At 34.9% G+C, this 18025-nt stretch overlaps 1 protein-coding gene across 11 annotated transcripts in view; it reads left to right on the plus strand.

The window, feature by feature from the left end:
* The window catches only part of OXR1 (oxidation resistance 1), a 543094-nt gene that overhangs the window by 496137 nt on the left and 28932 nt on the right, over positions 1 to 18025 (plus strand). For all 11 annotated transcript variants that reach the window (XM_086336281.1, XM_086336276.1, XM_086336273.1 and 8 more), the window contains 2 exons: positions 4249 to 4417; positions 8879 to 9041. In XM_086336281.1, the coding sequence (XP_086192407.1) occupies positions 4249 to 4417; positions 8879 to 9041 (332 nt within the window). The remainder of the gene's footprint in view (positions 1 to 4248; positions 4418 to 8878; positions 9042 to 18025) is intronic.

An 18025-nucleotide genomic window follows, 5' to 3' on the forward strand; every position in this document is an offset into this window, starting at 1 on the left:
TCTGAAATTCTTCCAGGTATTCACAGGTTCCATCATTGTCTGGTTGTTTTTCTTTAAAATGCAGTACTAAAGAGACTTCCCTGGCTGTCCACTGGTTAAGACTGTGCTTCCAGTGCAGAGGGCCCAGGTTCAATCCCTGGTCAGGAAACTAAGATCCCAGATGCCATGCGTTGTGGCCATAAATGAATTAAACATTTTTAATTTAAAATAAAAAGCAGAACTGAGATAAATACCATTTTCTCTTTCAATTTTGTATTTTCATACTGTTTACTTTTGAAAATTATAGTAATAGGTTTTATTTCTACTACACAATGATTCTGCTTTGTACATTATGTTAAAAGTGGTATAACTCAAGTATCTTAGCTAACATTTCTCATTCTATTGGAGTATTGATTTCAGATTAATCTAATTTACATATTTCTGTTTTATAATTAAAATATTAATTGTTCAGTTCAGTCGCTCAGTTGCGTCCGACTGTTTGCGACCTCATGAATCGCAGCATGCCAGGCCTCCCTGTCCATCACCAACTCCCGGAGTTCACTCAGACTCATGTCCATCAAGTCGATGATGCCATCCAACCATCTCATCCTCTGTTGTCCCCTTCTCCTCCTGCCCTCAATCCCTCCCAGCATCACAGTCTTTTCCAGTGAGTCAACTCTTCTCATGAGGTGGCCAAAGTACTAGAGTTTCAGCTGTAGCATCATTCCTTCTAGAGAACACCTAGGGCTGATCTCCTTTAGAATGGACTGGTTGGATCTCCTTGCAGTCCAAGGGACTCTCAAGAGTCTTCTCCAAAACCACAGTTCAAAAGCATCAATTCTTTGGCGCTCAGCTTTCTTTATAGTCCAACTCTCACATCCATACATGACCACAGGAAAAACCATAGCCTTGACTAGACGAACCTTTGTTGGCAAAGTAATGTCTCTGCTTTTCAATATGCTATCTAGATTGGTCATAACTTTTCTTCTAAGGAGTAAGCGTCTTTTAATTTCATGGCTGGAGTCTTCCCCAAAATAAAGTCTGACACTGTTTCCCCTGTTTCCCCATCTATTTCCCATGAAGTGATGGGACCGGATGCCATGATCTTCGTTTTCTGAATGTTGAGCTTTAAGCCAACTTTTTCACTCTCCTCTTTCACTTTCATTAAGAGGCTTTTTTTTAGTTCCTCTTCACTTTTTGCCATAAGGGTGGTGTCATCTGCATATCTGAGGTTATTGATATTTCTCCCGGCAATCTTAATTCCAGCTTGTGCTTCTTCCAGCCCAGCGTTTCTCATGATGTACTCTGCATATGAGTTAAATAAGCAGGGTGACAATATACAGCCTTGATGTACTCCTTTTCCTATTTGGAACCAGTCTGTTGTTCCATGTCCAGTTCTAAGTGTTGCTTCCTGACCTGCATAATTGTTAAAATATGCATAAAATAAGATTTACGAGTTTAACCATTTTTAATGTAAAATATAGGAGCTTTAGGCATATTCACATTATTGTACAACCATCACCACCATCCATTTCCAGAACTTTTTCATCTTCCTGAGCTGAAACTCTCTGCTTATTAAATGATATCTTCCATTCTCCCCTCCTTACAGTCCTTGGCAAGCACCATTCTATGTTTTTCCTTTTGTATGTGGCTTATATCCGTTAGCATAATGCCTTCAAGTTTCATCTATGTTGTGGTGTGTCAGAATTTTCTTTCTATATAAAACTGAATAATATTCCATTGTACACAGCACATTTCCTTTATATGTTCACTTGTTGATGGACATTTGAGTTGTTTACACCTTTTGGCTGTTGTGAATAATAATGCTGCTATGAACATTAGTGTACAAATAATTTGTTTGATTTCCTTCTTTCATTTTTTTTTGGTTACATACCGGAAGTAGATTTGCTGGATTGTATGGTAATTCTGTGTGTACTTTTTTGATGAACCACTGATCTGTTTTCCACAGTGGCTATACCATTTTATAGTCTCCCCAGCAACACACCAGGGTTTGATTCAATTTTTCAAAACGGAATTTTCTTTGCATTTAGATATACTGAATTTCGGAGAAGGCAATAGCAACCCACTCCAGTACTCTTGCCTGGAAAATCCCATGGACAGAGGAGCCTGGTAGGCTGCAGTCCATGGGTCGCTAAGAGTCGGATATGACTGAGCGACTTCACTTTTACTTTTCACTTTCATGCATTGGAGAAGGAAATGGCAACCCACTCCAGTGTTCTTGCCTGGAGAATCCCAGGGACGGGGAAGCCTGGTGGGCTTCCATCTATGGGGTCGCACAGAGTTGGACACGACTGAAGTCACTTAGCATAACATACTGAATTTAGATATACTGATATATACTGTATATAATTTACATATACTGAAGACCTAAGGATTATATTCCATAGATGTTAAGTAATTACATTCTATAAAAGCTTGAATATTTTTTCATTATTCAGAGTTAATGTTCATTAAAGAACTTTTGACAAATATGTTGCTTTTTAGAAAATTTATAAACAATTACCTGGAATTCATCACCTGGATTTGATCCTTGTTAATATTTGATGTATTTATCTTTGCTCTTTAGTGCGTATGTGTATCTACATACACACATTTACATATATACACATATACAATATTGATATAATTTGTATATATCTTGATATGTGTATAGTTTTCATATAAAATTAGGATTACATGTAGTATAGTTTCTTGCTTTTTTCACTTCATATTTTATGTCATGAACATTTTCCTGTGTCATTATACAGTTGACCCTTAAACAACTCAGGGGTTAAGGGGTGACACATACTCTTTCCCACATTCAAAATTTTATGTTTAACTTTACAATCTGCCCTCCATATCTGTGGTTCTGCATACATGGATTCAACCAACCGTGTATAGTAGTATTAAAGTATATATTATTTGAAGATCTACATATAAGTGGACCTGTGCAGTTCAACCCCGTGTTGTTCAAGGGTCAACTTGAACCTGTGTAGTTCTTTCATGGTTTTTAATGGCCCTGTAATTTAGCTATTTCTGTATTTATTAAGACATTCACTTGTTATTAACAATTGATATTATTAAGATTGATGTTGTGACGAATGCTGGCATAGATATCTTTATTTGATGTTTGTGTTTGGTTGTCTTAGGTTCTGAAATCTTTGAAAACGATAAAATGTTGCATTCTGGTTGACCCAGTAATTTAGTAGACTGCTCGTATTTTATTGCGTTTGTTTAGGTGCAGGGTTTAATTGGGTTTTCCTTTTATGACATTACTAAAAGGAGAAAGTTTGGTAGATATGTTTAGATAGGTGTTCCTGGATTGCTGCTATTTGGTTTCTTCTTTTTTGTATGTACATATGGAGGGAGGACAAGAAAATTAGTTTTAAGTAGCTAATTTTAAGGAACTTGAGATTCTATATAGGGAAGTATTCAAAGTTTCTGATCTTTTATCATAAAACTATATAATATAAATATATAATGGAATATAATTGTGAGAAGAGTAGTAAAAGTTCATTCTTTTAACCTGATGCAAATGCTGGGGCTCAGATAGATTATGTATCTTGCACAGTGTTACACAGAAAAAAGCCATGACTGCTATCCAGATCTCATGACTATAGCAAAGTGCTTTTTCTTCCATAGTATGCCTCCTTTGTAAGCCAATGTCTAGTTTCCTGAATTGATCCTTATTGTCAGACCTTCAGTGTGTCATATGGCAGCATCTGTGGTTGGAAGGGTTAGAGATAATTCAGGCTTAATAAACTAAACAGATGGCTGAATCTAGCATATTGTTTTTGTCACACCTTCATATGTATGTAAAAGCCTCAGAAACTTTTTTACTGAATTTTTTCTGTAACAACCATATTACAGTAAAACTTTGAAAATTCTGCAAACTTATTTAGATATTGTTCTAGAAAGATGATAGAGAGTATGCAGAATATTGTATATGTATGTGTATGAATAATTACTTTAGTGTGGTTGTTAGAAAAATTTAACCAGAATTTCTGGATCTTCCACATTTTTTCCTAATACCCTTAGATAGAATATCAGTTCATAAGTCGGGTGTTAGTTTATTAGTCTTGCTATACTTGTCACTTTTGATGGAAAAATATACAAGCTACTTAAGAGAATTCACCTTTCAGTAAAGTAACGTTTTATTCTGTAATTATTTGTCAAAAGTTTAGAGATAAACATTACTTAGTCTAAATTTTTTTTAATTATTCAAACATGGTGTATGGGAATTGAATAAACACTCTATCTCAATTCTAGGTTCTGCACTTTTAAAAGAAAAGAGAAGGCATCGATTGCATAAGTTCTTATGTCTCAGAGTCAGAAAACCTATGAGGAAAACATTTGTATCTCAAGCAAGTGCAACAATGCAGCAGTATGCACAGAGAGATAAGAAACATGAATATTGGTTTGCTGTGCCACAAGAAAGGTAAAACAATAACAACAAAATCTGGAAAACATTGAGATTCCTTGAGTTGAAATTATTTTATATAACAGTTCACACCAGTAGCAAAGTACTGAAATAGTTTATGATTAAAACCTGACATTAAATGTGTTCAAAATCAATTAGCTCCTCTTTTATACTCTTTAATTTACCCCACTTTTAATTTTAGTCCCCTTTGTGGTTTAATGCAAAAAATATGAACATATACCTCGTGTTACTAGTAAACAGTCATAGTTAAAATGTTTTAGATCAAGAAGGTTCATTAAAATATTAACTGGTACAGCCCCACCTCAAGGCAGGAAATGATACAATTTCTTTTTTTTTTTTTACTTTGTATTTTGTTAACTGGTATAGCCAGTTATCACTGTTGTGATAGTTTCAGGTGAACAGCAAAGGGACTCAGCCATACATATGCATGTATCCATTCTTCCCCAGACTCCCCTCCCGTTCAGGATGCCACATAACATTGAGCAGAGTTCCATGTACTATACAGAAGGTCTGTGTTGGTTATCCATTTTAAATATAGCAGTGTGTACATGTCCATCCCAAACTCCCTGTGTATAATTTCTTTTTTAAAAATTTCATCGAATCCTTTCTATTATAAATGCTTGCTGTATACATAGCATTAAATTAGCTACTAAAAGGATCTGGTCTTCAAATTATTTTTTATACTCACTGCACAGTGAAATTTCTCATATTACGATTGAGCAATATTTGTAAAGGATGTCTGTTATCACTGTATTGTAAATACTGACATTTTAAGTTCACTGTATCATAAATAATGACATTCTAAGTTAAAACTTACATTTATCTATTAAATATATCCAGTAGGATTTAGATAATGGAACAGTTTGCCCTTTATGATTAGATTATACATTTAAACACTACTTGAATGTGCTCTTCTAAAACAGTTAAAATTTGCATCACTACTTTTCTCTTTGAATTTATATTTCAATTATACTTCCTCATAGAATCTTATTATAAAGTAGTACATTTTTATTCCTTTTTACATTTTTTGCAACAAATTGCATATACTTACACATTTATCTGGGGCTTCCCAGGTGGTGCTAGTGTTAAAGAACCCACCTGCCAATGCAGGAGACATGAGATGCTGATTCGATACCTTGGTCAGAAGATCCCCTGGAGAAGGGCATGGCAACCCACTCCAGTATTCTTGCCTGGAGAATCCCCATGGACAGAGGAGCCTGGCAGGCTACAGTCCATACGGTCACAAAGAGTCAGACATGACTAAAGCGACTGAACATGCATGCACTGTGTGTACTGACATTACACATACTAAAAATTTTCTGATTATTCTCAGAAGAGTAAAGGATCTAAGGCTCACCCTACTTGTTAACAAGTTGGCCTGCCTCAGTTTAATGAGTTCTGGCAGAAGAGTCACAACAGCAGTAGTCACAGCTCTAGCACTTGTATGAGTTCTTTGAGCTTCAGTTCCCACTGTTGGGTGTGAAGAAGGCCAAGTGACAGCTGCATGTGCCATGGGTTATGTTAAAGAAGAGGAACCGTAAGTTTAGGGAACCTAAAATTTCTATAATGTACAGTAAGCATGGTTTCCCTTTGATCCAGAGTAAGATACTAATGGGCTTTCCAAGTGGCTCAGTGGTAAAGAATCAATCCATCTGCCAAGCTGGAGACACGTGTTCAATCCCTGGGTCAGGAACATCCCCTTGAGAAGGAAACGGCAGCTCACTTCAGTATTCTTGCCTGGGAAATCCCATGGACAGAGGAGCCTGGTGGGCTACAGTCCATAGGTTCACAGAAGAGTCAGACACAACGTAGCGACTAAACTTCCACCACAAGATACTGAATATTTCTGCCTTCTAAAACCATGCTATGCTTTGTTTTCTGTGCAAACTTACATGAAAAGGTAGTGCTGAACACAGGTACACAGTGCCTCTGCCAGTAAGACATGCAGAAATCCAAGAGAAAATTGTCTTTCAACACCTACATTATTCCAAATATTAATTAAACCCAGAATAACATTTTATCATTAAAATTCTTACTAATGAACAGTTGATCAAAGCAACATGAATTATAATTTATCATACATAGCTATTAACACACAAAATGTAAAATACAGGAAATGTCTTAATAAAATAGTTAGGGCTTTCCCCCAATTAGTTTATGTATCCATTGATGAATATTGTTCATTGAAATGATAAGACTCAGTGGCTCAATTCTGCCCCCTCCCTTTTTTCTTTTTCTATAAGTACTAAAAAGCTTTGTTCATAAAAATGTCTATGAAACTGAGAAGTTTTATTATAATGTCAGTCAGTTCTTTAAACGTGTTTGTTTATATTCTAAAATTAATCATCTTTCATCAAAATTATTTTTAATAACCATCATTTGAATAGCTTCATTCAGTTTTGTGGAAATTAGTGAATTAGAAACCACCTGATATGCAAAAGGACTTATTACCCAGTTTTTAAAATCTTGCCCTGTCTCAATACCAACTTTAGGCAACCTGGAAGTCTTTATACTGGAAGTTTTTTGACTATAAAGACATGTACCATTGTAAAATTCTGGATGAGTGAGAATGGTACTTTAGTGAAAGCAGAGAAGAAACAATCTGTAAGATATCTTAACCACACTGTTCTCAAGAAGATGAGTAGGAGTGAAGATTACCATATGGAAACGGAAGAGAAAAAGATTGATTCCCTTAGATCTATCTTAAATGTCTGTATACCTCTTGGAAAGGCTTTATATGTTCCTCTGAAGACTTACTTTCAAGAATATAATAATAAAATTCTTTTCTCTCCCACCTCACCTAAATATACAGTACAATCTGTGCGTTCAACAAAATGTGATTAGAATAATTTAAAAATATGCTGTGATTTGCATAATTTATGAGTACATGAAAGGCAAAGAGCCAGATACTCTGATTTGCCAGTGATAGCAAGATGATTACAATGAAATATTCAACCCTATTATATCTTAGGATTATAACATATTATATTTATAATTATATATATAATATATATATAATCCTATAATTATAACCCTATTATAACATAAGGATTTATTTTTCTCCTTAGTGTTGGCTTTGTTTTAATTTTTGCATGGAATTTTCCATTTTAATATTGACCTTGCACCTTCGCTAATGTTCATTAAAAATTAGTTTTATTAGAATTTTGAACTTTATTGTATTTTAGGATTTTATGAAAAAAATTGCTTCATAGAGACAAATTATCTGAAAGATGATGCTTAACACCTTTTTAAAGCATTAGTTGCCACATAACAAATGACACTATTAAAAATTTATTTTATTGCAAACAATGTCCAGGACAGTGATTATTGATTGCTATATGTTAGTAGAGAGTTTTTATTTAATATAAATTTATTTATTTTAATTGGAGGCTAATTACTTTACAGTATTGCATTAGTTTTGCCATACATCAACATGAATCCGCCACGGGTGTACACATGTTTCCCCATCCTGAAACCCCCCCTCCCAGTTCCCTTCCCATACCATCCCTCTGGGTCATCCCAGTGCACAAGCCCCGAGCATCCTGTATCATGCATCGAACCTGGACTGGTGATTCATTTCACATATGATATTATACATGTTTCAATGTCATTCTCCCAAATCATCCCACCCTTGCCCTCTCCCACAGAGTCCAAAAGACTGTTCTATACATCTGTGTCTCTTTTGCTGTCTTACATACCGGGTTATCATTACCATCTTTCTAATTTCCATATATATGTGTTAGTATACTGTATTGGTGTTTTTCTTTCTGGCTTCCTTCACTCTGTATAATAGGTTCCAGTTTCATCCACCTCATTAGAACCGATTTAAATGTATTCTTTTTAATGGCTGAGTAAAGTAGAGAGTTTTATAATCACTTTTCAGTTATCCATACCAATTAAAGCCAATAAAGCATAGATGTTTGAAATGCACATCTGACCCTTCAGATAATTTTTATTTCAGGGATTTAGGCTTTAGTAAACAAAACTGAAAGAAGGAACATAAAAGTTAAAAATATTAAATTTCTGTTAACCTGGGAAAAACCTGTATAGTGGTCAGGTTTCAAAATAGGTAATTAGAGTAAGTTGTTAGTTGTATTTCATATAATTAGATCATTGTGTGATTGAGGTTAAAATGGTGAGTTCGGTTTTCCTTCCCATTGTCAAGTTTCCTTCATGAAAAGAAATGTTGCCATGAACAGCATCTGAGCTAGTCAAAACCAGGCTGAAGAAAATCCTAGTGTAGTTAGGAGCTTGACAGAACACAGCCCCAGAAGTTTAAGTTAATGTCTTCTTGGTAGTCGGCTTTGTTTTATTTTTAAATAAAGAATAGTGTATGTAATATTTTGTATATTTTAAGTCTTCAAGTTTTGTGAAGCTGTTTAACAAAAATAATTTTTAAATTCTTGCTAACAACTCAGAATAGCAGATGTATTAATTCATAATCACTCATTCTAACAGGACAGACCACTTGTATGCCTTCTTCATTCAGTGGAGTCCAGAAACATATGCAGAAGATACTGGTGAATATACCAAAGAACCTGGATTTATAGTAGTAAAAAAGATTGAAGAATCTGAAACAAGTGAGGATTCTACTAATGAAGCAGCAGCTAGAGAATGGGAGGTAAGGGGGAAAATGTGAAGTTTTCATTTATCTTTTTTCTTTGTATGAATATATAGTTTTAGAGTTGGCAAAGTTCAAGTGATCTTTAAGTGAGTAATATTTTAAAGGTTCACTGTCCTTGTATATATGTGTTTATTGAATAAATCTGATTAGTAACTTTGGTTTATTCATTTCCCTTTTGCTTTAAAATGCTAGAGAAGCAACCTATCATCAGCAAAATGCCTTTTATTGAATGAACTTTAGGAATAATCACTGTTATACTAATTTTCATAAAACATTTATTGCAGATCTAATTCACTTTAGTGTTATCTCCTGCATGGAGGAGGCATAGCAGTTATTTAACACATTTATGCAAATTAGCACTCCTTCTAAGCTCATATCCAAGCATTATCTTGACATGAGTTTAGCAATATGCAAAGAAAATAAGCTGATGCTAATTTTACAAAGTAATGAAAGTTTTATGCTCTTCTCAAATATACTGAGCTTGTATAAATGGTCAAATTGACACTAAACAACTTTTTTTAACCCCTCTTAGATCTATCTTTTAAAATTGTGTATTATGATTTTACATGCTTTGTCATGTGGGATTGATAGAGTGATGTATCTGGTCTTTCTTTTGTTATGGTTCCCTGGATTCACCTCTTCATGCATTAGAAAATACAGAGCAGATGCTAAAATGTGATAATAAACTGAATCAAATTTTGTTATCCATCTGGTGTTGTTCGTGATTGTTTGTGTGATTAATGTGGTGTATATGTACTTAACATGTATAATGATTAAAGGTATACATGGCATGTCTTTTGTTTAAAATGCACACCTGATTTTGTATGTGCCTCAGTCCGTTCCGTGTAGTACATTCAGCATCAGTTTCTATTGTGACTACGATATAATGGAGGAATCTCCCTACCAGCTTTCACAATAGCCATGAACTGGAAACAACCTGAATGCCTGTCTGCAGGTTATTGGATAAAAAAAAAATTTGGAATATTTATAAAATTCCAAATAATGAAGCAACAAAAAGGTTCTGTTGGTACAACAATGTGGATGAGTCTCACAGAATAAAAGAAGCCAAGCCAGACATGAAAGGACTATATATTATACAATTCCATTTACATAAAATTCAAAAGGGCAAAACTAGTCAAAAGTCCACCAGACTACCTGTTTCTGGGAGTTTAGGGGTTGTCTAGGCTCAGGAGGGAACTTTATAGAGTACTGGAGGTAGTCTGTATTTTATTCTGGGTGGTGATTTACTTGGGTGTTGGCATATGCAAAACAATCCCTGTGTATTTACAACTTAGATTTAGAAGACTTTTAAAATTGCCCAGGTGATCAAGGATGTAAACCTATACTAAAGCAGTAACAAACAAAGGTAGAATGGAAAGGGATAAAATAAAGTGTTTTAAAAAGGTATTACCTAGCTAATAAAACAGGATATAGTGTCAGATGATGGTGAAGTACTAACTTGGGTGGCAAGGTAGATGGCAGTATTTTCAATCAAGTCAGAGAATTGACAGTTTTCTCTCTTTTGAGATTGAAACACTTAATTTTGGAAATAACAGACTTTAGTACCAATTTTTTGAGTATAAACTTTTTATTTAAAAGGGACCATCTTAATTCTTATGGACAACTCTGCAGATTATAATTTCTAAAGAAAAAGTTTTCTCACCTGTTTTCAACTAGAATTGATTCAAATAAAAAGAAGATGATAAAAAAAATTGATAAAAAATTAAATTTTAGAAACTTTCTGCTGTGTTATCTAGAAACATTTTGCTGCACTGTCTAATAGAGTAGCCACTAGTGACATGTGGCTATTGAATACTTGAAATGTGGCTGATGCCACTAAGGAACTGAATTTTTAATTGTTTAATTTTGATTAAACATAAAAATCAATACTTGATTCAGTATTGGATGACTTTTAGATATGTTTTGAACAACTTAGATATATGAATTATTTTAAGCTATAAATTTCATAAAATCTCAATATGATCTCATAAATAAGATCAGGTATTTCCTGTGAAAATCTGGTATCTGCATTCAGATGTAGTTAAATATGCTAATTCCTGTAAATACAATAGCCCCTCACTGCTTGTACACAGCTGTTGAGCAAGGAAATATGGCTAGTCCAAATGGAGATAATCTGTAAATATAAAAAATATGCTGGTTTTTAAAGATTCAGAACTGAAAGAAAAAAATGTAAGATATCATTAAATCTTACATTCATTATGTTGAAATGATAATGTTGAAATGTTGAAATGATAATGTTTTGGATATATTGGATTAAGTAAATATATTAAAATTGATTTAACTTTTTTTTTTAATGTGGCCACTAGAAAATTTATAATTGCATATGTCTTGCGTTGTATTTCTCTTGTACAGTATTGGTCTAGTGCCTGATAGCTACCAAGTACATAAAAAGCTGCTGTTTTTTGTTTTTTTTTTTCCCCATCAAAAGTCTGTTCTTTACCTTAGAGTTCACTCTTGGTGCTGTACATTCTATGGGTTTGAGCAAATGTAAGAAAACATAAAAAGTATTTTAAATGTTTAAAGGATGTTTTAAAAGGGAATTTGAGGTGAATGAACCTCATGCCTGTTACACAGAGTGAAGTAAGTCAGAGAAAAACAAAATGTTATATATTAATGCATACATATAGATTCTAGAAAAATGGTACTGATGAACCCACTTGCCTACTTGCAGGGCAGGCGTAGAGATGCAGGCGTAGAGAACCTACGCAGGGGAAGGATAGGGTGGGACAAATGGAGAGAGTAACATTACATACATACACTGTCATGTGCAAATTAGATAGCTAGTGGGAAGTTGCTGTATAACACAGGGAGCTCGACCCAGTCGTCTCTGACAAATTATAGGGGCAGGAGGGAAGTTTAGGAGAGAGGGGATATATGTATACTTATGGCTGATCCCCAGTTTTGTATGACAGAAACCAACACGACATTGTAAAGCAATCATCCTCTAAATAAAGATCAATTTTAAAAAGGAAATTTGACTAGAGAACATACATAAAATAAGAAAAACTCAAAATTTCTACCTAGGTGTAGAGAATAGGTGACTTAGAATTTAAGATGAATTTGTTATGAATTTATTTCATGCTGACATGAAATTTGTACATTGGGGAACGTTTGCCTATGATAAACTTACCTTCTCAACTTCTTTTCTGTTCTCCCTTCCTATTCCCCTTTACCTTCCCCCTACCTATGTAAGTACCAAGAGGGCAGGGTTTTATGGGTTTCATACACTGTTCTATCTGCTGAGCAGTGCAGATTATATGACAGTGCAGTCATATAATTAACCCTTTGTAAATACAGCATTAGTGAATACATTTGGACATAGATTAAAATAAATAATAAATATAACTTGTACTTGTTAACAGTTGGTCTAAAATAAGTTCTTATGTCACTTGTAGTAAATATTTTATCATAAAGCCATAGACTCTTAGAGTTGAAATTAACTGACAGTTCAGCCTCTCTCATTTTACATCATTCTTGATTATACTCTAGCATATTTAGTGATAGGGAACTTACTACCTCAAAGGGCAGTAAGAGGTGAGGGCCACAGAAACCTACCTTTGCTAGCAAAGAGAAAAGATAATTGTATTTTAAGATTGTTAGCAGTAATAACCCTTTATGATACATCAGAACTAAGATTTCTGAATACTTGGAGAAGAAATCTAAGAAATACTACATGTGTAACTCAAGATGTGTGTTGGATTAATGTTATTTAATATGTACACTTTATTCAAATTTAGTTGTTAGTATAAATACAGTTAGCATAATACATCAGCTTACCTCACCATTGTTTCTTTTTTGACCATACTGTCTTGAGTATCTTAAGAATAAATTCTTCTGCTGTTGGTAATTCAGTAGCCCTACCTTGCAGCTGAAGTAGAATAATTTCTACAATTGGTAGAGTCTTCTCTGTTTTTCTTCAGTACTCAGTTCCAGAAATCAGTAAAGCATGTATACTGAGGAAGCTGTATTATGTGGGCTTTTGCAATTTTGTGAGAAATATTCCTTTTTCATGGGGATTGTTTTTATGAATTTTCATTGAAAACACACTAATGGCATTTCAACAGTGTAAGGAAGATCCTGAGGTGAAGGTGGGAAAAGATACCTGTTGACCTCTTATTACTTGCTGATGATTGTGCTTTTATTTGATTAATACATACATACAGAGATTAACAGTATCGTGAATTTGCATGTACCACTCAGCTTTATCAACTCATTTCATTTATAATCCTTTTCTACAGTTCTTCACATTTCTTCACAGGTGATAAAAATGTTTAAAATACACATAATATGAGTGAATTTTTACAATTTGCTGTTTGAGTCATCATCCCAGCATGTGGCATATAGTTCTGTGACCAGGGATGGAACCTGGGCCCCCTGCATTGGAAGCACAGAGTTTTACCCACTGGGCCACCACAGAAATCCCAAAGCCTGTTTCATTTTTAAGATTCATGTGAATTTTGCATTATCGTAATTCATCTGATATACATTAAAAAAACCTTTTAAAATTCCTGATCATGAAGTAAAAGTGATGCTACAGTAGTGAAGAAAATTATTCTGGTTTACTTTTCACTTCTCACACTTGCCTAATTATTGACAAAAATATCTTACATTGAGTTTTTGATTTCTAATATGACTTCTCCATTTTTATGTGCTTGACATTACTCACATTTTCTCAAACGATCCAAGCTTTCATTTAAGTAAAAATATAAAGGTGGCACTACTGGTAAAGAACCTTCTTGCCAGTGCAGGAGACACAGGAGATGTGGTTCAATCCCTGGGTCGGGAAGATCCCCTGGAGGAGGGTGTGGCAACCCACTCCAGTATTCTTGCCTGGAGAATCCCATGGACAGAGGAGCCTGGTGGGCCATGGTCCATAGGGTCACAGAGTCAAACATGACTGATGTGACTTAGCACATATGCATAGATGTAAATTTATTGGTTACTTATCAAATAAACCTGTACAAAGGTTTTGTAATTATGTCAAATATTTTAGAATTTGCTTTCTGATGTAATTTTGTAAATCATTTATAGGATTTTCCCATTTTGACATTAATTTTTAGTGGTTAATTTTATAAACATTTTAAAATATTTAACCTAACCGTAGCAATTTAGGCTGTAAAATTTATTATATCTTCAGTGATTTGGTTTTCCACCTGGATGTGATAATTACCATGTGGAATCAGTTCTGTTTTCTTATTTGTCATTAAGTTATTGCTATGGTGTTTTATTACATTTCTCAGAGAAGACTTAACAGTTTCATATTGTTGAACTTTAAGAACCAACAGTTTCAGGAGTGGTTAGTATTTTACTTCTTAAGCTACCAGACAGTGAGTATTCTGGTGTTCATTTTCTTAAGGACATGGTTTGTGTGTGTGTGTGTTTAATTAAAGTAGCAAGTAGTGCCAAAATTAAAACTGAGTCAATATGTAAAACAAAGCAAAATTCCTGATCTCTTCTCAGCCTAGTCAGCAAAATCCATACAGAATTGATTTTGTTCAAAATAAAAGTAGTCTCTATCTCTGAGTCACTAAATAGAGGTCACATTTATCACATAAAAGTAATTAAAATGAATATACTTTTGTAAACAAATTGAATCACATAGGATTATAAATCATAACACCAAAAGAAATTCAGTAAATGAAACTTTTGTAAATCAAAAACATTAAAAACATGAGTTACACAAATTGTCTTGTGTAATATTTCCATATTGATTATTTTTAGACTTCTTTATTGAGGTATGATTGATATACAAAAAACTGTTCATATTTAATATATACAACTTGAGTTTGGAGACAAATATACATCCATGCAAAATTCAGGCTTAAATTGAAGAAAGTAGGGAAAACAACTAGACCTTTCAGGTATGACCTAAAGCAGATCACATAACAATTACACAGTGAGGGTGACAAGTAGATTCAAAGGATTAAATCTGCTAGACAGAGTGCCTGAAAAACTATAAATGGAGGTTCATAACATTGTACAGAAGGCAGCCGAAACCATCCCTAAGGAAAAGAAATGCAAGAAGGAATAGTGGTTTTCTGAGGAGGCATTATAAATAGCTGAGAAAAGAAGAGAAGTGAAAAGAAAAGGATAAAGGGAAAGATATCTGAATACAGGGTTCCAGAGAATAGCAGGGAGAGAGAAGACAGCCTTAAGTGAACAATGCAAAGAAATAGAGGAAAACAATAGAATGGGAAAGACTAGAGAATCTCTTCAAGAAAATTGGAAATACCAAGGGAACATTTCATGCAAAGATGGCCATAATAAAGGACAGAAACAGCAAGAATCTAACAGAAGCAGAAAAGATGATGAAGAGATGGCAAGGAAACACAGAACTATACAAAAAGGTCTTTATGACCTTGATAACCATGATGGTGTGGTCACTCACCTAGATCCAGACTTCTAGAGTATGAAGTCAAGTGGGTGTTATGAAGCATTACTATGAACAAAGCTAGTGGAGGTGATAGAATTCCAGCTGAACTATTTCAAGTCTTAAAAGATGAAGCTGTTAAAGTGCTGTACTCATTATGCCAGCAGATTTGGAAAACTCAGCAGTGGCCACAAGCCTGGAAAAGGTCCATTCATTCCAATCCCAAAGAAAGGCATCACCAAAGAATATTCAAATTACTGTACAATTGGACTCTTTTAACATGCCAGCAAGATTATGCTCAAAATCTTTCAAGCTAGACTTCAACAGTACATAAACAGAACTTCCAGTCGTACAAGCTGGATTTAGAAAAGGCAAACGAACCAGAGCAAATTGCCAACATCTGTTGGATCATGAGAAAAGCATCTACTTCTGCTTCATTGACTACACCAAAGCCTTTGACTTGTGGATCACAGCAAACTGGAAAATTCTTAAAGAGATGGGAATACCAGGCCACCTTACCTGCCTCCTGAGAAACCTGTACGCAGATCAAGAAAAGTCAGAGTGAAAGTGGCTCAGTTATGTCTGACTCTTTGGGACCCCATGGACTACACAGTCCATGGAATTCTCTAGGCCAGAATACTGGAGTGGGTAGCCTTTCCCTTCCCCAGGGGATCTTCCCAACCCAGGGATTGAACCCAAATCTCCCACATTGCAGGCGAATTCTTTACCAGCTGCGCCACAAGGGAAGCCCAAGAATACTGGAGTGGTAGCCTATCCCTTCTCCAGTGGATTTTCCTGACCCAGGAATTGAACCGGGGTCTCCTGCAATGCAGGCAGATTCTTTACGAACTGAGCTATGAGGAAAGCCCTAAGCAGCATTTAGAACCAGACATAGAACAACTAATTAGTTCAAAATTGGAAAAGGAGTATGTATATAGCCACCCTGCTTGTGTCACTTATATGCAGAGTACAGCATGCGAAATGCCGGACTGGATGAAGCACAAGCTGGAATCAAGATTTCTAGGAAAAATATGAATAACCTCAGATAGGCAGATGACATCACCCTTATGGCAGAAAGCAAGGAGGAACTAAAGAGCCTCTTGATGAAGGTGAAAGAGGAGAGTGAAAAGCTGACTTAAAACTCAAAATTCAAAAAACTAAGATCATTATCCAGTCCTATCACTTACTGCAAATAGATGGGGGAAAAGCGAAAACAGTAACAGATTTTATTTTCTTGGACTCCAAAATCACGGTGGACAGTGATTACAGCCACAAAATTAAAAGACACTTGCTCCTTGGAAAAAAAGTTACGACAAACCTAGACAGCATATTAAAAAGCAGAGATATCACTTTGCCAACAAAGGTCTGTCTGGTCATAGCTCTATAGTTTTTCCAATATTCATGTGTGGATGTGAGAGTTAGACCGTAAAGAAGGCTGAGCCTGGAAGAATTGATGCTTTTGAACTGTGGTGCTGAGGAAGACTCTTGAGAGTCCCTTGGACTACAAGGAGATCAAACCAGTCAATGCTACAGGAAGTCAGTCCTGAATATTCATTGGAAGGACTGATGCTGAAGCTGAAACTCCAATACTTTGGCCACCTGATGCAAAGAACAGACTCATTGGAAAAGACCCTGATGCTGGGTAAGATGGAGGGCAAGAGAAGGAAGTGACAGAGCACTAGATGGTTGGATGGCATCCCCCATTCAGTGGACATGAGTTTGAGCAAACTCCAGAAGATGGTGAAGGACGGGGAAGCCTGGCATGCTGCAGTTCATGGGGTTGCAAAGAGTCGGACACGACTAAACAACTGAACAACAAATACACCCATGTAGGCATCACCACAACCTTTACCATAAACATTGGCCATCTCCAGAAGTTTCTCATCTCTTATTATTTTGTAATAACACAACATAAAATTAACCTTCTTAGCAAATTCTGAAGTATATGTTTAGTACTGTGCTGTAGAGTAGGTCTCTGGTTCTAGGCTATTAAATGTTTTCATATTAGCTTTTAGCATGCAAGAGTAATTATGGTCTGTTTTAACTATTACTAATATTAGCTGTGGATGTTAACTATCTCTGGAAAGTTTTGAACAGTGCTTTGATTTCTTTATTAATATTCATCCTCAGCTGGTAGCCAAAAGCTGTAGGCTGTAAAATTTCCATTAAAAATCCAAAATGTTACTTAATTTATGTTGTGAGAAGGGATGAATAATGAATGACTGTTTTATGATTTTTAAAATTAAAATATGTTTTTTAAAAGTGCTTCATTTTTATAGTCTGTCATTTTACTTTTGTAATGCTAAATTGGTATCTCCTTCAAGCTCTGGGGTATCTAGCAAAATTTAAATGACCTGGCATTACGTTTTCTGAGTAATATGAAAAAAGAAGGGATAGAAAGGAGATTTACTGAGCTCATTTTATGTATGCTAGGTAGGTATTACATTCATTAATTAGGAAGCATTTGGCTTCAAGAAATAAAAAATCACACTTAAAATAGCTTAGACCGGTTGGTTTTTCTTTTTTAATTGAGGTGTAAATGACATATAACTTACTAGTGTCAGATGTATCACATTATGACTTCACATTT

The sequence above is a fragment of the Bos grunniens genome, chromosome 14 (genome assembly GCF_055505025.1).
Source record: "Bos grunniens cultivar Pamir isolate PY7600 chromosome 14, Bosgru_T2T1.0, whole genome shotgun sequence".
NCBI lineage: Eukaryota > Metazoa > Chordata > Mammalia > Artiodactyla > Bovidae > Bos > Bos grunniens.